We start from the raw sequence: 25012 nt of genomic DNA, 5'->3' as shown, positions 1-25012 counted from the left end.
ATATTGAATATGTTGGTCACAACTGTCATTAAAATTAGACTAGGTTCTCCAGTATTGGAAAGAAAAGTGTATAAATCTGTACTGGAATGTATAGCAAGAATTCACCAACACAAACACCACTGAATGAACTTCTTGAACAGTGCATATGTTGTTGTGTCATCTGTCTTGTTCAGTCTGGGGAAGGTCCCCAGCACTTTAACCTCAATTAGAAGGGGTTCACTCAGAGAAAACGTAAATCTGATTTCATATTGTATACATAAATTACACAACAACAGCTTTTTTCTGGATTTTTCTTGTTTATTAGCCAACCGAGAGGTGTGTTCTTGCATGTAAACAGAACAATTTCAATCTGCAAATACAATTCAAACAGGTCTCACAACAATTATTGAGGCATAATAGTAAAAACACACGTTTCCTAATTCTAAACAGAGTATATAAGGGCTGTTTACAAAGCCCATGACCCTACGTAGTGTTACTAAGAGAACTGGAGTGCGTTAAGGGAAGTATATTCATCCCAGGCAGTAACACTGGGTTCAGGTAAGTGCCGTGCAGTCACTGGGCCAGTGTGTGTGGGAGAAACAGACATATAAACAGATGTGTGCACATCAGGCCTGATGGTCCAGACAGTCACAGCCATAGCGGTACCATGAGAACAAGAGGAGGTCACACTGAATGGTACAGAAATATCAGTTTCATTAGATCTGAACATTTTGATCGTCAGTTTCGTTTGGTACTTGTTTTTGAAAGTCAGCAAGACCAAGTTGATTGAGTTCACAACAGACTGTTTCTGTTTTCTTTCAGGCTCACATCTGAAATAACTGGACCAGGACAGAGGACAAAAACATCTTCTCTCTTCTCTTCATCCTCATCACTGTTGAAAAGACCAGCATATATTGAGCTTTGAATGCTGGTGTGCCTTCCAGGTCTCTTGACCAGCAAGATTTTCTTGGTCCACAAGCTTTTCCAGCACTAACCAGCAATTTATACTGTTCAACATTTGGAGTCAGTAAGATTTGTAAATGTTTTTGAAACAAGTTTGTTAATTTCACTATTTATTTGATCAAAAGCAAAAACGATAATATTGTGAAATTTAATTACAAATAATAGTTTTCCATTATAATAGATTTTTAAAATGTGATTTATTTTCTGTGATGCAAAGCTGAATTTTCAGCATCGTTACTCCAGCCTTCAATGTCACGGGATCATACAGAAATCATTCAGATTTTCTGCTCAAGAAACATTTCTGATTATTATGTTCAAAGCAGTTGTGCTGCTTAATTTAATATAATTTAATGTAAAAAAAAATCTTCCTAACCCCAAATGTTGTTGTTGGTCTTTTCAGCAGGGAATCAAAAAGGCAGTAAATTTAAGTCATTGTGTGAAGTAAAATGACATGACTTATATATATTACATATATTGCCCAACAGAATGGCAGGAGAAGCTGGTGACTAAATAACACTACTGCACATTATACTACTTTCACTACAAGTGTTGCTTTGTACAGCACGTATAACAGCAAATCATGACTGTTTACTTCCTTAACACTCAGGGAAATAACCTTTGCTTGTCTAAATCACTGCAGCAATAATTCAAATACCCTCACATTCACATTATAAAAACCTTCCTTACAAAAATCTAAGCAAAACTAATTCACAAATGACTGCGTCACTACACTTGTCTACCAACAGAGGGCAGACCTGGATCGATTCATCGCATCTGCTTACAACAACAGCACAACTTCTACAAATCAAACTGTAAGCTCATAGAAAATTCACTAGATAATTTCTATTAAAATGTTCAATTCCTTCAATAAATAAACCAATAAATAAAAAGTGAAGGCACATAAGAGCTAATTTAAAGAAGTAGTGATTGAAAATGATTTACACACCCTCATGTTTTGCTCTTGTCCTGTTTGGAACATGATGTTTTTCATATTTCTCCTTTTGTGTTCCACAGATAAAGCGAGATGATTCGAGAATAACATGAGGCTGGGTAAATTACAGAGTTGTATTTTTTGGACGAACTATCCCTTTAAGAGAATATGATCAAGTATGTTTACCATTCTAAAGAAAATGGCTTTTACCCTAATTGAAGGAAATTTAGGCCATCGAGTGTCCTCAGTCATTATCATAAAACCATTAAGTCTAAACAGCCTGGATGATATATTTAGTAAAATGCCAAAGTGGGCTAGTTGTGTTTTGCACTCAAGTGAACAAGCCACAGTTAGCTGGATGAATATATCAAATTGTGACACCAAGACAAATGACCTACAGGAGAAATGCAAAGTTTTATAAGTGGGTCAGTAAACACTCGACAGCAGCTCTTGGCTTCGGTCCCAGTGTGCGAGTCTTTAACATTGATTTCTCTATGGCTGCATCCTGTCACTGCAAGGACACAGAAAAACTCTAGCTGCACCTCAGGTGTCAGGTTCCTGCTTGATTCACCCGCATCTTTTTATATGTGCGGTCATATTAGCGAAATTTTGCCATTGTCAGTTTAATAAATCACAGGCTCGCACAAAAGTCACTTTCATACCAAGCAGCTTTCTGTTTGTCAATGCGAGCGAAATCTGTGTGGCCAACTTTTTTCAGGCAAAAAAAGTAATTCCTAATTTGATCGTCATATCAAATACCCTTTTCAAATAACTGACTTGTCATTGCTTAATGTAGAAACGACAAACCAGCTGCACTGATTCGATTAACAATGATGCTTTCCTCAAGTAATGAAGGCTGACCTTCGTTTCCAAGCACAGTTCAGTATCTAGTTTTTGTTTAACATCATGCAAGTTTTTTTTTAAATCTAAACTACATCAGATACTGCTCAACACGGGTTTGAATGGCACAAAAATCCAATGAAGGAGTGAGTACTAAAATCAATGCATTGTGATGCTACGCACATTAAAGCACACGCAGGCGACAGCAAAAAGAGATTGTCAGTTAGTTGTCAAACAACACGGTTTTACCGTGATAGATGCATAGGTGAAGTGGAGAACAAAGAGGTGGTATAAAATTCGCTATAATAAAGCTATTGATCCATAACAACAAAGAGGTCTTCTTCTTTTCAGAGACCGAATAGTATGACAACACCCAGCAGCCATTTTGAGAATATCATCCAATAATCATGTTTGCTTGGCCGATTCACATAAGTGTTTTACCTAGCTATCAGACTTTAATAATTGATTTCCAGTAAATGCCAAATAAGTGCATGTCTTATTTGCTATGATAAAACTTATGTACAGTGGGGTCCATAAATCTGAGACCACATTTTATTATTTCAAACTAAAGGAAAGTTGTGACATAATTTAGAAAATAAGTACTAATTCTAGGCTAGTATGCAGATTTGTGACCAGTTTATCTTTTAATTAAACTTTGCACAGTGCTAACGATGCTAAGGTCATGGATGGATTCTCGGGAAATGGATGAACTTTGTATGCAGTTTTGGATAAAAATGTAATATAATTAATAAAAATGTTGGGTTAAGTGATAAAACAGTACACAATAGATGCATTTTCACTTGTGGTTTGACTTTTGGACCCCATTCTGTACAGTGGCCCCAGAACTGAATAATCTAATAAATAATCTAAATATCACACCAAATGGCAGTTGTGGGTTCTTCCTAGAACTATTTTTGCAACAACGTTTAACCATCGTTTTGGTGATTTTTAGAGGATGTATGAAGACAGTTCTTCTCAAGCTCACACAGGTGTCCTAACCAGGAATCTCAGGTGGCCAAGCACAAATATGAGGCCCATGAAGAGCAGCACAAAAATGGACAGGAAGGAGAAGATGGCGCACACGTATCCGGTTGCGGTGGATGCCGTTGGGCAGGTTCTGTATCTTATAGTCTGGTCTGTGTGGCATACGGGGCATCTGATGCACCACAGCTTCTCCTTGCACACAAACTCTTCTTGCTTAATGTGTGCAGGCACTCCAAGATTTTGGGCTGAAATAGTTGAAAAAGTGCTGGATTCTGCTGCCATACTCCTTGTCGGGAAACACCAGCCTGTACTGATCTGATAGTGACTCAATAAGTACTAGTCCTTCTTTAGTTTTTGAAATGGCTAATTAAGGAGTTACTTATATTTTTCCAGGTTCCCTATACTAATCAAACACTAGCATGGATTCCTTGGTAACACTTTACAACAATGATCCATTTGTTAGAATTATTTAGTTAATAAGAACTAACAATGAAAAATGCTTATTAGCATTTATTAATCTTAGTTCATCTTCATTTCAACATTTACGAATACATTATTACGATCAAAAGTTGTATTTGTTAATATTAACCTAATGGATCTAAGCTAACCAGAAGTAACACTGAAAAGTTGTATTTTTATTAACTTTAATAAATGCATTGCTCATTGTTAGCTAGCCTAATGCAGAAACTAACATTAACAAATGGTCAATAACTAATCATTACACAAATATAAGCAATCATAACAAAATGTTACTGGTAATTATACCGTACAAATGATGTTTGTAAATAAAACCTATGTTTTGCAAGAAAATACTTCCAAAATTTCACATAATTTAATACAATGTGTTACTTAAGGTTTCTTTGTAATAATTTGTGTAGCCTATTTTTTTCCAGTTAACTGGGATTAATATAAATAGGCACATCTTATTTACCTAATAAATAAGTACTAGATCAACTATATAAAATATGTGGTAACACTTTATTTTAAGGTGTCCTTGTTACATGCACTTAATATTATAATAACAATTAATTATGCATAATTACATGCAATTAACCCTTAGCCAAACCCTATTCATATGTGACCACAAAACCAGTCATAAATGGCACAGGTACTGTAAATTTGTAGCAATAGCCAATAATATATTGCATGGGTCAAAATTGTCGATTTTTCTTTTATGCCCAAAATCATTAAGATATTAAGTGAAGATCATGTTCCATGAGGATATTTTATAAATTTCCTACTGTAAATATATCAAATCCTAATATCTCCTTAGTAATATGCATTGCTAAGAACTTAATTTGGACAACTTTAAAGGTGATTTTTGTTGTTGTTGTTTTGTACTACTGATTTTCAAATAGTTATCTCTGTCAAATATTGTCATATCCTAACAAACCATTCATCAATGGAAAGCTTATATTCAGCTTTCAGATGATGTATAAATCTCAGTTTAAAAAAAATAGCCCCTTATGACTGGTTTTGCCTATAGTAAATACATGTAGTTATCACTTAATACTTAGGCCTATATGTATAATTACACTGTAACAATGACACCTTCAAATGAAGAGTAACCAAATATAGCCTACGGAAAGTACAAGTAACATGAAAAGAAACTAACTGGTAATAATAAACGCTTGTCATCGGATGCTCATCTCCAGTCATGCGTTTCTCCGGCTCGCGCTAGTGGTGGCCGAGGAGCGGCCCGTCTCGTGCTCCGGTCGGTCTTTGAGCCAGTAGAGGAGCCACGTTACCATCGCAGACACCATGGCGAGGATGCTGGCCACCGACAGACAGAGGGGTCCCGCGGGCGAGGGCGGCCCGCCGTGGCTGTGGACGAAAATGAGGCCCATGAAGAGCAGCACTAACATGGACAATAACGAGAAGATGACGCACACGCATCCGGTGGTCAGCGCGAGACGCCTGCAGTTCTGACAGCTCTCGTAGCGCGAGACCGAGTCCTGGGAAAGCGTGGTCGCGGTGGACACCGTCAAGGTGGACGGAGTCGCGTGACCAGCCATGGACGCGTCCTCCTCGCGCCGGAGCGCCACGAGCGCCGGGTGCAGCGGAGGCCGGTGAGGCGGCAGAGCATCCTGAGGCACGGGGTCCGAGTCGATGTACAGAGGGAAGTCCTCCGTCGCCTTGGTGTTGTTCGGCAGGTTCTGGATCCGGTAGTCCGGGACGGGCGTGCGGTGGCGGCACACGGGGCAGCTGATGCGCCACGGCCGCTCCTCGCACAGCTGCAGCGCGTGCAGACACTCCTCGCAGAACGTGTGCAGACACTCCAAGATCTTGGGCGCCCGACGGTCGAAGTCGAAAAAGTTGTAGCAGATTTTGCACTCGTATTCCTCATAGGGAAACGCCTTGGGTACCGGAACACCGGGATGCTCCGGCCCGTTATCTGCTGCTGCATCCGTCGCTGCCATGACATCTCGCGCTGCCTCACATCCTCCACACAATGAACGCGAGCAGCCTTTTCTTTTCTTTATCCCGTCAACGAACGCCGTTAAACCCGGACATTTTTGTCTCAGGTCTTTGAAAAAAACGCTTATTGTATTCCCCGTGCACGTTGAGTAAATAATTAACCGTGTCGTTCTGGTGATGTAATGATTTTAAATGCGCGGGACGCGGGGAGAATCACACCTCAATCAAAGCATCAGACACGCGTCCTGGTCAAACACGACAGATGCTGTCTACGTCAGTAGATTTAACTCCTTTGTTGCTGTCCAACCCTCTGTGTTTTCTTCCATGCATCATTCTAGCCATTTAGCCGCGTTTATTCCTCACTGTGAGTCATCTACCTGATGTTGTCATGGACACTAATAATCCAGAAACATAAGGCTTGCAGCTTCATTCACGGATTTCCCAGGCACCCTCCATTCAAATAAATAAACATGTTTAATATGTTTAGATTTTTGTAACAACTACCCCCGGTCCTTTTGTGTTGTTATTTTAAAGGAAATATCCATAACTTCTGAAATGAATATATATATATAGATTGTAATATATATAGATATATTAGATTGTAATCCAGTTTTGTTTTTAAAATGGATCAGACCATCAGTAGTGAATTCAGGTAGATTGGGACACCTTTTGCCATTGAGAAAAAAGAAAATGGCCAAATGAACCTGAATTAATCCCTGTGGGTTGTTAAAAAAAAACCTTTTGGTAAGATTGGGATACCTTTGATCCAAAAATCACGAATAGGCATATCCAGAAAAAAAACTAGTGGATTTAGTTTGAATTTCAGGAACAAAATAAAATTTTGGTCAAATAATAATGTTGGCAGCAACAAATTAAAGGTTATGGCCAATTTGAAAATTTACTAGCGCGAATCTTTCGTGATTCGATCCCGCTCCGAACTCCCGAACTGACTCAAATGATTCGCGAACCTGCTTTGAACTCCCGAACTGATTCAAATGATTCGCGATCCCGCTCCGAACTCTCGAATTGATTCAAATGATCCTGCGAAGTCGCTCCGAATTCCCGAACTGATTCAAATGCTTTGCGATCCCCAAACTGACTCAAATGATTCGCGAACCCGCTCCGAACTCCCGAACTGACTCAAATGATTCGCGATCCCGCTCCGAAGTCCCGAACTGACTCAAATGATTCGCGAACCCGCTCCGAACTCCCGAACTGACTCAAATGATTCGCGATCCCCATAACTGACTCAAATGATTCGCGAACCCCATAACTGACTCAAATGATTCGCGATCCCCAAACTGACCCAAATGATTCGCGATCCTGCTCCGAACTGCCGAACTGACTCAATCTGCCTAGGGCACCAACTCCCAGAGGGGGCGCCATCCCAGTTGCTCCAAAAAAAAAAAAAAAAAAATCCATTTTCTCATCCGCGGTATTTTTTTTTTCATCATCATATTTGATGAAGGGGGGCACAACAATACAATCATGCTTAGGGCACCCATTTGGCTAGCAGCGGCCCTGAAGGTGTTGTTATTATGCACATCTCTGGGAATGTGTGCTCTACACACACACGCTTCAGTGGTGTTTTCAGCTCTTCACTATATTGATGCATGATATAAGCTACACATGTGCACGTCAGCGTGCAATGAGAGGATTTCACTATTTAATTTGATAAAACTATCGTCATTCATTCATATCGCATACACAGACTGACAGAAATGGCAATGTCTTTACGACAACCTGTCAAAATAAAATTCCAGTATAACTTTGAAGAAATTCAAAAAGTAATATAGTACTATTGCACAGTAGAGTATTCTATACTTCAAGTAGGCCTATTAGCTAATAATAATAGTTAATTAAAAAACACAATAACTCTGGTTACAACCCAGCAAAATAAAAGTTTGTTCTAACTCAAAGAAATTATGTAAGAAATTGATTAGTAAAATATACAAAAAAGATATAGTAAAACATTATTTAAAGGAATATCACACAAGTTTTCATAGAAGTTTTAATTTAAGCTTGCCAAAACAATAACACCATATTTTTCAAAAAACATTTCTAAAAGTACATTTGTATTTGTGCCTATTATGTTTATTTATTTATTACTATTGTCAGCTAATAAAACATATGCTTTAGGGACCATATTCATATATCATCTAAGGCTAAATGTAGCTCTTGACTGGTTGAGTTAGATGGTAATTAACACTAAACTATAGAACATCAGTTGAGTCTCCCCAGCTGGAAATGTCATTGGCTCTTAAAATCCTGTGTTCCTTATTGACATATTGATAACACTGAACCTTTTATAATGCTCTTAATTACATGTTGATGCATACTGCATGCATTAGTGAGTGTGGTGGTGCTTATGGGGTATGGTCACTTATTCCTTATATAAACTGAAGTAACTTTCCCCAACACTGGGTTTTACAAAGAGAATGTGACTTTTCAGGACATTACCCCATATCCCCACTTTACAAAACGTACATAAATCACACAGAATTAAGTGTAATGAAAATCTGAAATAGCATAAAGTTTCCTATGAGGGCTAGGGTAAGGTGTAGGGCCATAGAATATACAGTTTGTACAGTATAAAAATTATCACGCCTATGCGATGTCCCCAATTTTCACCAAAACAATTTGGTGAAATTTATTTATCCGACTAAGTGTGATTGTGATTTGTTGTGATGTGGTAAAGCAGTTTGTTCAGATGAATTCATGATGATTTTCTCTGTTCTAGAGTGTCCCAGGCCTCGATATTAGGTGAGGAACTGGCTCTTCTACTTCCTGTTTGTGACTTCATCTACTCTGGGCCATGAGGTCTTTTACATCACCTTCCTGCCCTGCATCCACTGGAACCTCGACCCGTTTCTGTGCAGGTGTAACGGAGGCCAGCGAGTAGTGCTGTGCAGGTAAACCTCACTCCCCGATCTCAAGAGACGCACTAGCGACAGACGCTAGTGGCTGTAGCCATTTAGCCTCCTTGTTAGTGCGTCCGCCTCCCATGCCAGAAGAACTGGGTTTGAGCCCTGCGAGGAGCGAGTGCGAGGAGTGTCAGAGAGGACCCGGGTGAGAGGGGTTACACAGGCGCCTCGTCAATGTGTGGGCAACACACACACACACACACACACACACACACACACACACACACACTGCCCCCCCTACCTTGTGATGAAGTCATCTTACTGTGGGGTCTTTGTTTTTCTGCAAGGAGGAGAAATAGATAAAAATTGACAGAAAGAAACAAATTATCTTATTCATCTTCCTCTGTGTTTCTATTATATATCTTGGTTCACTTAATGCTGTTTCCACAAGGTTGCATATAGTTCCCACAGCAACAGCATTAGACACCTCTGGAATCCACGTAGCTATTTATAATAAACTACATTTAACATGAGAGAAGTTATTAACTTGCTCAAAACATTCAGTGAGCCGTTATTTTGAATTTTTGCTATATCTTCCGTCATGACTTAACCAAGGTTATTATTTCAACTAAGGCAGTGTTACATGACCATTTTGTTTTGGGTTGAAGCTAAACTCTGCAGAGCTGAGTGAAATCATCAACTACTGTCATGGCATGCATAATACAGGGTTTTAAGTCATTTTTGTGGATCTGTGTGAACAGGGATGTTTTTGTCAAATGTGTCGTCTGTAAAGCAAAAATTTGTAGAAACAAACAAAAAACCTCTGCATTTTAGTGCAATCCTTGTCTTGTAAACAAACCCTAGAACTGAAACCATTACAACATTTTGTTGCTTGAAATATGATAAACTCTACAGGAAAACTAATTTTTGTTTAGTTTAACTTAAAGTAGCCTACTAAAATAACAAAAACTGAAACGGAAATAAAACAATTACATTGATAAACGTTAATAAATGTAGGCCTAAATATTAATGTATAAATGTATTGATAAATATAAATAAAAACTATAATAATGATACTAAAATAACACTGAACTGGAAATATAGTCGCCTAAATCTGGCAATATGCTGTAAATGCTAACAAAAAAAGTAAAATTTTGGGGTATTGAGTTGTATTATAATCTTATACAACAATTTCAGAAAGTATAAAAGCTGTCATTGGTCGTAGCTTTCCAATAGGTATACTTTTGTACTTTATTTACCCCAAAATGGTCCATATCAGTAGCATAAAGGTATGAAAATGTTAGTAGCTACCTTAACGGTACATATTTGTACCTATTTTTTTTTTTTAGAAAGAATATATTTTCCCGTGTACATCTCATTTCTCTGTCTCTCTCTCTCTCTCTCTCTCTGCAGGTAGGGATGTATATTGGACAAGTGATGAAGGATATTTTAAAGGGACACTGAGTAGGAATTACTCCCATCTAGTGGTGAAATTGTATTTTGCATTCAAACTAATTTTGCTCTCCAGCGCCTCGCTTTTTCAAATGCGCGTTGCATCTACGGTAGGCGATATGTACCAAAAAGCTTTGACAGGATGTCTTCTAATAGCACTTCGTCGAGTTTTCCTTCAGGTGAACAGGTGTGTTATTTCAAACAAACTGCAACATGACAACTAACAAACACATGTTACAGTATGAATTACTGACTGTGGAAAACATGAAATATTGTAATTAGTAGTTATGTCTAATTTATTCGTTATATTTTCTGAATTATATGCATTGTTAGATATAAAAAAAATATTATAATATAGATTGTAACACTGACTTACCTGTCGAGAAGAAAACTGGCCACTTCAGCGTCTCTTTTGAAATCTTTATCCAGCATTAGCTCTTTCCACCTAGAAAAAGCTTCCCCGACATTAACTCTTGTTTTCTGTAATCTACTGTCACGTTTCCTTTTACGTTCCATTTTTGACTGTTTTGGCGACGATGTTTTCTTCTCCTGTGGCGCGGCATATGTATGGTCCATAATAAGAATGCAATCCAGACTTTTAAACTTGCCGGTGCAGTTTCAAGCGCCTCTCACTGATCTGCACCTGCGTTTCTGGCTCTGACCGAAAACGCGCTGTGGAAACGCGTTGGCTTAGTACTTTTTGTCCCTCTCTGCTATTATAGTTTTGCAAGATGGCGGAACTACATGGAAGCCTCCGTCGACCTACCCGTCCCATGTATATAAAGATAATAAATTCTTCATTTACAAGGATTAGTTTAAACATTGGCATAGGTATTTGTACACCATTGAGGGCATATTTATGAATAAAAATATTGATTTTAGATAATAAAATACCTAAAAAGTTACTTATTGTCCCTTTAAAGCTGCCCCGTCCTCCGTCTCCCCCTGTGGTCAAACTGGAGACGCGTGTGGACTCAGAGTATGGGATGCCATCTCATTTACACTGCTTCTCAGCGCTCAGGAGAGAGTGAAGGTCAGGCTAGATTGAGAATGTTTTGAATGTGGTTTGTTTTTGCATAGTTCACTGAAGGGGCGGAGCCATCTGTCACCATCAGTCAGCCCAAGTCCCGCCCACACATCTGCTGTGTGCCATTATAATGAACTCTCAGTAAATGACTGTCAATCAGTGTCAGGTGTCGACGGTGCCATCCATCAGCTTTCAAACCTTTGACTCTTGAGTGCTTTCAAATATTGGTTCAATTGTAAGTGTAAACCGTTAAACTTCTGTGCTCCTTTTATACTGGCAAGACAGTAGCACACACGTATAAGCATTATAAAACTTTATTAGTGGATTGTAAAGTTTAATACCTGTCTTTTAGAGTGTTGTTTTGCTGTTTTGTCTGTAGGCTTTTATTTGCTGATATAGGCAACAATTTTTACATGTTAAATTAGTATGTGTTGACGCTTATTTGAAAGCATAGTCAAGATATCAAGTAAAATATACATTATAATGATGAAAAATGTTGAAATTGGAGCAATATTTACACGGCTGTCAAATGTTTGGGGCCAGTAATGTTGTAGTTGTTTTTAAAGAATGCAATGCTTTCAATCAGCAAAATGTCTTAAATTGATCAAAAGTAACAGTAAATACGTTTGTTATGCAATTTCTATTTCAAATAAATGCTGTTTTTTTTTAAATAATTAATCTTAACAAAAATATGAAGCAGAACAACTCTCTTCAACATCATAAATGTTTCTTGAGCAGCAAATTAGAATTAGGATCATGTGACACTGAAGATTATGTTCCAGTTATGATGCTGGAAACAGCTTTGTGTCACACAAAAAAATTACGTTTTACAATATAGTACATGGAAATAGTTAACCATTATTTGTCCAGAAAGCTGTATGTGTATGATTTAAGGGTAAAAAAAAAACTTCCAGTCAATTATGCACTGTCCCACAGTCCTTTGTGCCCATTCAGGAAACATTCTTCATTAACTTCCTGTGAAAGACCCCCAGCCGATAGAGGAAGAAAGGAAGGAAAGGAGATAGACAGATGGAGGGACAGGGAGATGGATGGAGCAAGACAGAATAGAAGGTGCGGAGCAACTTCGTGAATATGTAAAGCCTCTTTCAGTGTTGTCAGTGATTAACAGAGTCCTGAATTAAACCAGAGGGAAGAGCACATGTCAGGAGAAAAGAGATGTTATTAGGAGAAGAGCTGCCACATAGAATGGATGGAGGCTGCAACGCAGAGAGAGAAGGAAAAAAAAGATGATGAGAAAATGTTTTAATAAATACACAAAATTTTCAGTTAGAAAGACAGCTTAAATGAGGGAAAAAACAGCATAGAAGTAGTTCATGTGCACTATATACCAAGTCATCTGAAGATGGATGGATCAAATTTAGCACATTATTAATGGAAAATCTTATCCTCTGCCATAGCTTTCAAATCAAATTTGTATTTGTTTACATTCAAACCTCTCCACATTTGAGACAAGTTACATCAAACTGTTCATTTTAGATTGAGCTGTTTGTTACTCTGTCTTTGCATGTTAGTTCCCGTTTGAACTGGGACTGATTGTGGCCGTGGTTCTGCTGTGTCTGAGTCGTCTTTACACCGACATGCACTCTGCTCTGGTAAGTCTTGAAGAGAGACTTTAAAATGCACATGCACTTTTGCATCTGATATGAAAGATTTATACTCTTGTATAATTCATATTGTCAGGCCGGTCTCCAAAGATTTACCTCTAGCTCCTTTAATATAGCACAGCTGCAGTGGTGCATCATGCTGAGGCAAACGTTTGGCCTATTCCTCATGTTACTGCACAGATTAACAACAACTCAGAACAGTTTAGCAACTACATAGCAACATGATAACCAATAGAAATGCCCTTGAAACAATCTAGAACCCCTCAACACCCTTGGATTTGCATAGCAATACATTTACCACTCAGAACACCCTAGCAACTGCATAGAAAAGCGGTTATCATGAACAGAAAATGTGTACATATTTCATAATAATGGCATAAAACTGTATTATCGTATCATTATGACCGTGCGTTATACTTATTGTGCTGCATGAAGCTAGAATTACAGAGTCTGATACTAATGACTGAGATTGTTCTCCTTCCTCTCAGGATGTGATCTGTGGCGTTGTAATATCAGTTGTCATCGTGGCTGTGTCGTACTTGTTCTTTGGAAACATTGAATACATTCAGCTGAACAACCATCTCTCCCCCATAGTGGGGGTGGTTCTGCCCCTCTTCCTCTCCTTTAAGTACCCCGAGCTGGACCATTACAGCACAACACGGGGGGACACCACTATTATTTTAGCATGCTGTTCGGGATGTTCAGTCGGGTACTGGATAAATGAGCACCTGGGTTTGACCTTTGACCTTGACTGGCCTTTTCCAGTGACCTTTGCACTGCTGACCCTTGCAGCGTTGGGTGTGGGTGTGGCGCGGTTCCTGGTCAGGTTAGGGATGCTGGTTCTGACCCGACAGGCGGTGCGCTGGGCGAGTCTGCGGGTGCTCAGTCGAATTGACGGAGAGTCTGTGAGTGACGTCGATGCACGCAGAAGGAAAGAGATCGAGGTGCCTTATAAGTTCAGCACATAAGTTGCCATCAGACTGGTCAACAGTATCTTGGTAAACAGAGTGTTTGTGATGATGGGACTCTGGGATTTGGGAAATTCTGTATAATTTATCAGTGTTTGCAGGCAAGTTTAAAGAGAATCCCAGTCTATAATATCCACACAAATCTGTTTAGGAATAGCTGGCACCTTTTAATTCTCACATTAATTCTCTGCAATAATCCAAAAGCCAAGGAAAAACCCTACTGGGTTTTTTATCAGTTAAGCAGGGTGATGCTAACTTAATCGGCAAAAGATTTCCCCACACTGATTTTCTGACTGGTTCAAGATGGATGCACAAATTATTAATACGCATATTTATGCAAAGTATCAGCAACATTTAGCAAATGTGCATTTGGAGTCTGGTCTTTAAGGAAAAAGTTTAGTTTTGTGATGTCACAATGACAAGCTGCTGATGCTAGCATGATCACAGATGATAATGTCAAAGGCATTAAACAGCTGAAATAACAAAAATGGAAGCATGGAAAGTGGTTTAGCTCATTTTCCGCATATAAACTAAAGCCTTTGGATTCTTAAAATCATGAAAAACTGAAGTTCAGGCAAATGTGTTTAAAAAAAAGTCTGGTATCTGCTGGGAATCAGGTGTAGCCTGACTCTTTTTTTTTTTCCCCTGACCTGTCCGATAACCTGTTAAACTGGACACTTCCCCACTGTCATCTCAAACCAAACACACAGATCTGGGCTTGTTAATCAGTGATTAGGAGTCCCCTTTAACAAGTTACAGCGGTAATATACTCACATACTCATGATACTTTCAATATAGATGTGATTTATCCTACATAGCATACACAAACACACACACTTGGTTTTCTAGCAAACCAAATTACAGGTAAACATCCAGCCATGATACGAATCTGATCCACTGCATGGCCTCCAAAGACCTTCAATCTCTCAAAAGCTTATAAATTAAATTATAAATACAATATTGTTTACATTAGCTTTACATTACAGTGTCACATTAGAGGACTCTGCTTGATATGCATCAAATGCATGCAAAACCAACACTTGTAGACATTTTTGGTTTATTAATCCACATTTCTTTGTTTCCATGTTGTAAAATGTGCTAGACACAAACAGAGTCATGATGTTTAATTTATGAATAACATGCTAGCAGTGGACAAGCAGAATTATTAAAACAGTGATTTACACCATGAACATACAGTAACACGTGCTGTTGTGACTAGAACTCAAAGATAGATAGGACAGTAATGTGTGGCTGTAGCTTCTGAGGGAGGAGCCCAAAGCAGAGGGGTGTGGCTGAGGTTATTTGCATTATGACATCACAGGAAGGGTTCGAAAGCATCACAGGAAGGGTTCGATGTCGATATCGATGGCAGAGCAGGGCATGGTCAGCTCAAAACGACTGATGACATCAGGGTGAAGGACCCCGAGGTGTCCAATGCTTTTGCCACATGAAAAGATCTCCGCACAGCGGCCGGGAAAGAAGGTGGAGTCTGTAAGAAAGATGATGGAAATGAAATAGATTAAATATGACTAATGATATTTCAGTATGTATTATATGCTATTACAGTATTTATTAAGGTTTTGAATCTGCTTTTAGTTGTATATTTTAAGTTTTTATTTGAATGTTAAAGTTTTAGTAATTTAGTTTTTTCCACTTCTGCATTCTGCTTTATTTTAATATCTAGCTTAAATTTACTTTGGAGTAATTTTAGTACTTTAAATTAATTTCAGCGTTTTCGGAATGTAATTTTTTTCATACACACTATATATATATATATATATATATATATATATATATATATATATATATATATATAGTAATAATAAAACTGAAAATGCACTGATGAATCATTCACAATAATACCAGGAACAAGTAATCAAATTTAGGGTCAATTTTATTTTATTAGATTTCAAATATATTCTTCCATCCATCAGGTGGAAATGAGGCACACAGAAATACAAACATCATAAAAATAATCCAGTAATGAAGAAGGCCAACCAAAAGAACCAACACTTTGTATTTTAATTTTATGTTTGCTGACCATAAACACTGTTAAATATTGACCACTTCAATATGAATATGACTCAGGTGCACAAACAGATCACAGGAAGGACACCATGTCGACTTCTAACATTCATGACTCACCCTCGGCCGCCTGGATGTGGTATCCTTGGTCTCGGCCGGGTTTGACATCCAGCAGCTGCATGACCCGGTCCAGAAGTCCATGGATGACTTCAAATCCCGGGCTCTTGTTGTAGTAAACGGCACAGAGACGCCTGTTGTTACGGGCTCCTACGTCTGCCAGACATATAAAGTTCAGTGACTGCATACTTCTTAGCATGCATTGTGTGACATGAGCACATCAAACACACCTTTAGTTTCATCCTTCAGGACGACGTCCGAGATCTCGAACAGTTTGAGAGGAAGAGGCATCTTCCTGTTTGCAGCGATAGTCTTCAGGATTCCCGGGAGAAGAGAGGTACGTGCCACCTACAGGAAAGTATGGTTTAGTTAGTCAGACTCTAACTACTGATTTAAACTTGTGAAAGCACCCACTAGTGGACAAATGTGAGAAATGCTATCGGAGGTGTCTGTATTTTTGGGGGTACCTGAAACTCTGCGGTCTTTGGGTTGGAGATGTGGACGGCTCTGGTTTCAGTGATGTTTTTCCTGAGTTTATCTGCGATATCTTCTTGTGAGCACTGCAGAGAGAGCAAAATACAGTCAAGTCTCGGAAAAGACTTCTAATAGATTTTTATATTGTTTTGTGGCAGTTTAAAAAAACAAATCTGCAGCACAACCAATGTTATCTTTTGTTATGAATCAGACTTTAATGACTGAATTGAGTGTTGATTATCACATCTGAAAAATAAAAAGCAATGGACTTTGTTAATTTAATCTTTAATATAATATTATAGTAAATGTATCATCTGAGATGGATCCCTGTGTATTTTACTGCATTAGTTGAGATGTTGTTTTCCTTAAGAAAACTTGACACGTACACCTGATATTTATCCAAATGAATTGATATTAAATTTAAGTTGAATGAAATCAAGGCCTTGCGTAATGGAAAAGCTTAGATTTTTGAAATATCTACCAAGTCCTAATAACAATTATCATTTTATTCTAATGGTGAAAGAGAGAGAAAGACATGAAAACTAAATGACAAATGTTTCTTTCAAATGTTCACTGTCTAAATAGACTAAACATTCAGAATATAAGAGCAAGGAGTGATTTCTAACCAGAGCGAATGTCAGCGCTTCAGTAAACCCAGCGGCAGCGAGATCTTGCCTCAGTAACTCTGACAACTTATTAAGAGGGAGCTGCAAATATATAAAAAACACACGTTTAAGAGCCATAACGTCAGCACTGAACCTGATCTCAAGTTTAATTGGTCAGAATGAATGTTACTCTCAAACCTGATTGGCTACGGTGTATGTGCGCGGCGTGCTCCTGACGATGTTGTTGAAGCCGTACGCTATGGCGGCGTCCTCCATGATGTCACAGGCGTGGATGACATCAGCACGCGTGGGCGGGATCTCAACCTGGATCAGATCACCCTCTCCGCTGACCTCTGACCTCAAACACATCCGGGTCAGCAGCTGAGCGATGTTTTCTGCCGATTCACTGAGAAACAACACAGAGCGCGTGATGATCAGGGTTCAGTCCTCTGTCCGAAGCGGAGAAAGAAATCTGAAAATCTCTAATGAGCTCAAGTGAAAGATTTATAATGTGCTAACTTGATGCCAACTCTTTTGTTGATGAAGTCCCCAGACAGTGTCTCTGTCCTGTACGCCAGCTCCTGAAGTCAAAGTCGACATCAGCAAATAACCAAATCACATTTTTAAATAAGGCGGAATCTATTACAAATAATGTCACGATTTTTTCTTTAAAGCCAAACAAATGTTGCTTTAATCTGGATTTAATATCAAATTCTCTATCAAAATCATTTGTAGCAAAATAGATTTGTTTTGTATTTAAAAATGAAATAAAAATTAAAAGAGACTACTTGTCTAGGTGCACTTCTGGTTATGTGTTGGTAACCAAACGGTTTTGGGTTGCCATTATATTTTTGAGCATTCAATGGAAGAGAATGGGGAACCAACATTCTTAAAATGATCTTTTGTGTTCCACAGAAGAAAGATAGGATGAGTAAATGACATGAAGTTCATTTTTGGTTGAACTATGTCTTTAACTTCAGTGTGGTTGTGTGTAATTACAATCAAGTTAAAAACTGAATACATACAGGATACAGACACAATCTGCCGTCGGGATAAACAACTTCTGCCTCCTCAACCCTGAATAAAGAGAAACAAACACATTTCATAAACTCACTGGCTGAATCCAAACTGGAGATGCTAGAAAACAATACAGAGTGTGCAGCTTGATACTCACGTGAATGGTTCATCGCAGTATTCACTAAACAAGGTCACTACCATATCCAGCGTGATCTTTGCCTGCAAAAACACAGAAAACGTTTTTCATGTTTAAAAACATGCTGTAGTTTGAGTATTATTTGAGGAATAGAAAGCTCAAAAGAACAGCAGTCATTTGTAACACTAAAAATGTCTCTACAGCTACTTTTGATCCATTTAATGCATTATTAAATTGTATTATTGCTCATTAAAATACCTTTGTGAGGTCTGTGGCCGTGCACTCAATGAAAATGTTCTTTGTCTTTAATGAGATTTTGCTGTGGTCCCCTGAGAGAGAGAAGTACAAAACTTTAGACTAATAATAAAACAACAGCTCTATCTGCAAAATAAATGGTCATAAGGTCTAAAGCCTAAAAAGTTAAACAGAAAAAATGGAGTATGTGTGCACATCTATCCATGCTCCTGTAAGTGTGTATGTAACTCACCGTTGATGATCGGAGGCATAGACAGGACGACTCCATTACTGTCGTATATGATGGGGTACAGCGGTTCATTCTCGATGATGTGCAGGTAGTGCCTCAGGTGACTGTCAGTCTACAGGACATTAAATATACAAGAGTAAAACTTTTTTATTTGTTTCAATATGTTAAATGATGCAGACTGGGGGAAAAAAACTCAAGAAACATACAAGACTAGACATAAATATGTTGGCAAATAAGTTACTAATATACTGACCAATCAAATTTCACTTCACAGTAGGGTACTTGACTGACTGTGGCCAATCAGAATCCATCTAGCCCAGCATTATTTAAGTATCACTTATGCACTATTATAGGTTTCGTTGATATGCTGAATTTGTTTTATTTTTAGATTTTCTGATTTCATCTTAATTTAAAAGTTTAGATTTTTTTTTCTTATTTGATTGCCCTATATAGTTTTTAGCTTTAGTTATGCTAGTACTTTAGCTTAAACTAAACAGAAATGAGAAATGTTGCCCTATTATATTGCAGTTAATATTTGTATATTTTCTATAGGTTTCATTTTAATGTGAAAGTTTTAGTGATTGCATGTTTGTATAATTTTTACAGTCTTCAAGTTTTGTAGTTATTTTAATACTTCACTTGAAAATAGGAAATGCTGTTCTGTTAATAGTTTTTGGTAATATCTTCAGTTCACTTGTATACATTGTTTCATTTACAATTTCCTTAAACTTATGGTAACGTTGTTGTTTTTGTCATTTTTAATATTATTTTATTTAACTTTGTCTATATTGTGTTTTTTATGATTATTATAAGGTTTTAGTTTTTAATTTGAATTATTTTAGTACCTCAACCTAAACGAAAATGAGAAATGATGCCATGGCAGCTGGCGGAATTTAAACTTTATTTTTATATTTGATTTTATTTGAGGTAATGAAAATGCTGATTTACTGGTCAGAACAGCCAATCAAATCTCACCTTATAGAGACTCATGAGCTCAGCGGCGGTGTACTCTTTGCTCTGATTGAGTGGTTTGAAGCGGATCTCGCCGGGAGGTTTGGCTGTGTAGGTGAAAGGACCAGAGATGGTGTCTAAATCATGAGTTCCTATGGCTACCAGGGTCCTTTTCCTAATGAGAGAAGAGCAGAGTGTTAAACCTCTCTATCGGCAGTGCACCTTCTCACAGTAAAGCAGCGAGTGATCTGATGACTGACCTGCAGACGTTCTGGTGCAGCTTCTCCTGCAGCTCGATGAAGCTCTCGTATCGCTCCTGAGTGAAGGAGATGTTGCGCAGTACAGCTGCTACAGCATGCGGCCTCACAGACGCCGTCTAGAGAAACACGTAATATAATCTAATATCAGCACCGCAACCATCACATTCATTTAAATGATCTCCTTCAATTCTTTACAATGGCTGATGGTTTCTCACCGTACTTGAGCTCTTAAGAAATCAATATAATTAAATATCTATGCTGCAATACGACTCTGATATGAACCTCCTCAGTTATTAGCAGCCGCTGAGGCTCTCCTCCGTCCGCTGGACTCACACGCCTGTACCGGGGAGCTTCCAACCTACAAACCCAACAAAACCAGTCATAAAAAGACAATTTCACTCACTCTGACAGCAGAACTACAAACACTGAGTCTCACTTCTCCTTGAAGACCTGCAGACCCCTGACGAGACCCTCCAGACACAGGAGATCATAGCGGTTAGCTGGCACATCGATCTTATACAGCACGACATCAGACGCTCCTTCGGCCTTCTCATCTCCCTGCTCACGGCTCAAGATCTCCTTCTCTGATGTCTACACACGGAGAGACAGACAAATAAATGTTCTCTTTCAAATTAAATGTGTCAATTTTAAATTTAAATGAATCAGTGGCTCTAAATTTTGCCAGTAGCCAGTTTTGGAAAATAACATTTGTGTAATGATATTCTAAATATTTAATTAATTTAAATTAATATATATATATATATATATATATATATATATATATATATATATATATATATATATAATATTTAAAAAACAAAAACACATTATATTATATAAATAATAGAAATTATATGTATGTGTGTGTGTGTATATAATTACGTTAAAACTCTTCATTAACAAAGACAGTTTGTAAACAAATACAGTTTCACGACTTACGATTTCGTCCAGCTCGAGGCCAAACTCGAAACATAGTTCATCAAATTCTTCATCAGCTGAAATGTGAATAGAATATAAAATGTTATTATTTAAATAAATTAAAAAAATTAAATTGAGTCGCAGTATGATTGCGTCATCAATGGGCTTCCGATTTTGACATCTCAGCTTTTTACAAATGAATTAAGCATTAAAAACTACAATATAAGACATAAAGCACTACAGTATTCAAGCAGCACCAGACTTGAAAAACTACAATTAAATATAAAATAAAATCTACACTGAATTCCGTGAAATCTCGGAATGATTTGAATCTGATGCAATCTCTGCGACACTCCGGATACATTTATATTAAATTCGTTTTGAGTGTCACACGCACATCGAGCAACACATTTACATACACATTAAATACTTACTGTACTTCTGTCCCAGAGCTTCGAAGAGCAGGTCTCTCTTCACGCTGACTGTCGGCATGGTCTATGATCAATCAGACCGGAACTCGAGATTTCAAAATAAAAGACCAAATGGAAAAACTTTAAAAAGCACTGGACACATGAAAATTTTGTATTTTTTTATTTGTGTGTATTTTCTATGACGGAGATTTTTGGGGATCTAAATGCATTCATTTATTCAATCATTAATTCATTAATGAATTACCTAAAATTGTCATGTATCCCTTGAATAATCGAGAAGGGTAAGGGTCTGGCTGCAGACCATGGGCGAGTGGAGCTCCACTCTCAAACCGGAAATACGTCACCTCCACTTGAAAACATCAAGATGGCGTCGCCGGGAGTACTTCAAACTTAAACTCAGGTAATTTTATCTCTGCATCGCTAAAATGGTGAACTGACGCTGTTGTAACGCGCAGTGTAAGAAAAACGCACAGGGCTTACGTGAAATTAGTAACATAAGAATACTAAACACTATGGATTTATAGATTTATATCGCGAGCAATGTTGATGTCTGGCCACTGATCATATATACACCATATATAGTAATTTATAGATCAATGTTTCTGTCCAATGTGTTTTTTTATTAAGTTATCAAGTTCAATTACAAACCTTTACCCCACATTTCAACAACTGAACACATATTATTAGTGTCGATAAAGCCAAATAGAAAGAAAAAAGATGGAAAAAATAACAAATAACAATAATCACACCATAAGATAAAACAGAATAAATAACGGAAAGAAAAAGAAAGATGTCTTAGGGTCTTATTCTAACAACAAAAACAAGTTCAAAGCATACAAGAGTTTCTGGGCGTTCCTGTCCATCCTGTAATGAAGAGACTTTGCAAATATCTTTAGTTCATTCTTCCATCCGCTGAAGTGAGGTTTAACCTTTAAAAACGTACTTATCTTACTTATCTACTTATCTATGAATCTAGTATTTGCACAAAGTAATTAAGTTATTTATCAAAAAGTCTAGGATCTTTTCCTTCAACAATACTCCAACCTTAACTGAGATCACAGTCAAAGGGTGTATTGATATCTGTTTGAAATGAAGCCAGTTTTGAAATTCCAGCCAAAAAGTCTGTACAGATTCACATTTCAAAAACATATGATCAACAGTTTCAATATCTTTCTCACAGAACCCGCATGAATTGTTCTCCCAATTAAATCTTTCTTGTAGGAAGTGATTAGATGGATAAATGTCCTTTAGAATTTTAAATGTTACTTCTTTGGCTTTAGGAAGAACTGGATAAGTAAAATAACACTTCCTTATTTTCTTTGCCTCTTCTTCAATAAATTCTTGAAGAACATACTTTCTTTTCAGTTGACTGGGGAAGTACAGTTTGGATAATACATTTCTGATAAACTTATTTGTTAATTGTTTGCTCTTTAAATTTTTACCTTTAGTACATGATGGATAGCATAGATGTAACTTAGTTTTTGGTGGCTTGTGGTAAAATAACGTAGTGAATAATGAAAGGACACGATCGTTTTGTATGTGTATTCCTTTAGCATTTGTTGTATAATTTTAAAAAGGTCATATGAGGTGGTTGTTTTCATATTTAATTTTTCATTCACTTCCAGGGATAGGATTGGCATAGAAGATGCAGCACTCTTTACATTTTAAATGTATGTTGCCACCTTAGAAGTCAAGGTCTTTTTACATGTGACATTAACATATTTATTTTTTCTATTTTGTTGTTCTGTTATTCTATTGTTTTACTTTTTTTGTTTCAGATCAAATGTATATCAAGTGTTATCCATCCTCATAACACCTCCACAAATAGAGACTGAAACTTCTGAGCACCATCACCTTGTCTGCTATGGGACTGTCATAGGTGAATGATGCAGTACTATTCTGTGTTGAATTTACCTAACGTCAGCACACAGACATAGTATTGTTCCAGTTTTGCTGTGCTCATGTCTTCTTTGTGTCCCCAGCCCAGCAATCAGATGCATCAGAACAACAAAGCACAACTGTGGTGGACCAGGCACCTTCAGCAACAAGTAAATTGCTTTAACATTAATGATAATTAAATGTCAGTATTGTAATTAAACTTGACCCATCTGACGTAATTGTTCATGCCAGAGATTTAACAACACTGTCAGTCAGGAGCATATTTAACAGGAGGCACACTTCAGCTGGCTTGATGGTGACTTCAGTAAGTGTGGTCAACCCTATTGTTTTTGTGGCTATAACAATTAGACTAAGTAATCTCACTCTCTTCCATTTCCTTAACATTACCCTTTTTTTTGTTGATACTGAACAGGTGCAGTGAAGATATTTAAAAAGACACTATCTAAAGTACAGAAAGCCGTACATAATCTCTAGTTGCAGTCGCCTACAGTGCAGCCAGCTTCACAAAGACTGTGGGGCTGGTCACCAGGAAAATGGCCAACAAGGAGTGCTTTTGGGGTTTTACTCCTCAGATGACCACCCTGGCTACTGTAGCTGGGATTGCTTCACAGACAATGGAGGTCTTGAAGAGTAAAGTGTGCATGCATGTGAACACATTGTGTTATTACAGTAACAATTATGGTCACTTGCAGTTCATGTCTTTTCAATGTAGTGTAAGATGTGTTAATTATTATTATTACTCAAAAACCATTAAAACTTCTAAATTGTGGAAGTTATTCTTCATAATTTTACTGTGGTTATTTTGTATATGTTGTTATTTTGATTAAAATACAAAATTCAACACACATAATTCTGGTTGAGGTATTATTTTAATAATTTATTTAATATTTCATTTATTTTTCACTGCTAAATATTAAAAACATAAGGTTAACTTTCTAAAATGTATGGAATGTTACATTGGCAGTTGTACACTGGTAAAACAAACATGAACAAATTGATGTCTGTAGTGCAAATTGCTGGGGGGGGGGGGGGGTAAAAAAAAATGCTGTGTTGTCATAAACCGTAAAAGATTAGTATATATATATATTTTTTTTTTCTTCTACTAGGTAAAAGTAACAAAGATAAAAGTATAGAACATATTAACATTACGTACAAAGAGGTGACATAACTGGCAAATCACCCTTTATACGTGTATATAACAAGTAATACAAAACGAAAGTTTGGTGGTAGTGACATATTTTCCCTCTTAAATGGAGCTCCACTCGCCCCCATGGAGGCGACGTAATTTTACGTAAAGTGTTACCCGGACCAACATGGCGGCCGCGTCATTAGTGGAGGCGACGTAATTCTACGGAAAGTGTGGCCCGGTCCAACATGGCGGCGGCGTCCCTAGTGGAGGTGACGTATTTCCGCTCTTGAGTGGAGCTCCACTCGCCCATATGTCTGCAGCCAGACCCTCTTGGAATAATCTCTCTATAAACCTCTGCATGTGCTGTAAGCACTCAAAGTAATTGAAAATTCACATTGACATAATTTACAATTCGTGTGTATTGTATATGACGGAGTTTTGTTTTGGGGATTTAAATTTATTTATTTTAAAAAATTTAGATTGGGATATTGGCAGATATCTGTCAAAATGTTTTT

At 37.6% G+C, this 25012-nt stretch overlaps 3 protein-coding genes across 4 annotated transcripts; 1 reads left to right on the top strand and 2 right to left on the bottom strand.

Annotated features, from left to right (window-relative positions):
• Positions 1-276: 276 nt before the first annotated feature.
• On the bottom strand, positions 277-6376 carry LOC127972979 (E3 ubiquitin-protein ligase RNF182-like). The gene has a single exon (XM_052577024.1). It carries the CDS (start codon positions 6115-6117, stop codon positions 5353-5355), a length of 765 nt encoding a protein of 254 aa, XP_052432984.1. The 5' UTR covers positions 6118-6376; the 3' UTR covers positions 277-5352.
• Positions 6377-10424: 4048 nt separating this feature from the next.
• LOC127972985 (sphingosine-1-phosphate phosphatase 2-like) lies at positions 10425-14487 on the top strand. Of its 2 annotated transcripts, XM_052577031.1 has the most exons (4): positions 10425-11693; positions 12413-12529; positions 12991-13071; positions 13572-14487. In XM_052577031.1, the coding sequence occupies exons 3-4, from the start codon at positions 13057-13059 to the stop codon at positions 14049-14051; spliced, it is 495 nt and encodes a 164-aa protein (XP_052432991.1). In that variant the 5' UTR covers positions 10425-11693; positions 12413-12529; positions 12991-13056; the 3' UTR covers positions 14052-14487. The 2 variants fall into 2 exon arrangements, with proteins under 2 accessions (XP_052432991.1, XP_052432992.1); XM_052577032.1 differs by lacking the exon at positions 12413-12529.
• A 604-nt stretch (positions 14488-15091) lies between these two features.
• Positions 15092-21606, bottom strand: LOC127972956 (phenylalanine--tRNA ligase beta subunit-like). The gene is made up of 17 exons (XM_052576990.1): positions 21473-21606; positions 21060-21115; positions 20557-20711; positions 20403-20478; positions 20121-20236; positions 19885-20035; positions 18913-19021; positions 18684-18754; positions 18447-18508; positions 18298-18349; positions 17792-17853; positions 17471-17678; positions 17294-17374; positions 16661-16753; positions 16424-16541; positions 16197-16349; positions 15092-15540 (listed from the first exon to the last, which is right to left on the bottom strand). Exons 1-17 carry the CDS (start codon positions 21528-21530, stop codon positions 15389-15391), a joined length of 1773 nt encoding a protein of 590 aa, XP_052432950.1. The 5' UTR covers positions 21531-21606; the 3' UTR covers positions 15092-15388.
• Between the last annotated feature and the right edge of the window lie 3406 nt (positions 21607-25012).

This window comes from Carassius gibelio, chromosome B15 (assembly GCF_023724105.1).
Source record: "Carassius gibelio isolate Cgi1373 ecotype wild population from Czech Republic chromosome B15, carGib1.2-hapl.c, whole genome shotgun sequence".
Classification (NCBI taxonomy): domain Eukaryota; kingdom Metazoa; phylum Chordata; class Actinopteri; order Cypriniformes; family Cyprinidae; genus Carassius; species Carassius gibelio.
This window is presented reverse-complemented; position numbering and strand designations above follow the sequence as displayed.

Bases quoted from the DNA above. Each gene is read 5' to 3' on its own strand.
- LOC127972979 (XM_052577024.1), bottom strand. From the start codon at position 6,117: ATGGCAGCGACGGATGCAGCAGCAGATAACGGGCCGGAGCATCCCGGT.
- LOC127972956 (XM_052576990.1), bottom strand. From the start codon at position 21,530: ATGCCGACAGTCAGCGTGAAGAGAGACCTGCTCTTCGAAGCTCTGGGA. The intron at 17,679-17,791 runs GTTAGCACATTA...GTTGTTTCTCAG, and splicing joins AACAAAAGAGTTGGCATCAA to TGAATCGGCAGAAAACATCG. The intron at 15,541-16,196 runs GTGAGTCATGAA...TCTTTCTTACAG, and splicing joins CCACATCCAGGCGGCCGAGG to ACTCCACCTTCTTTCCCGGC.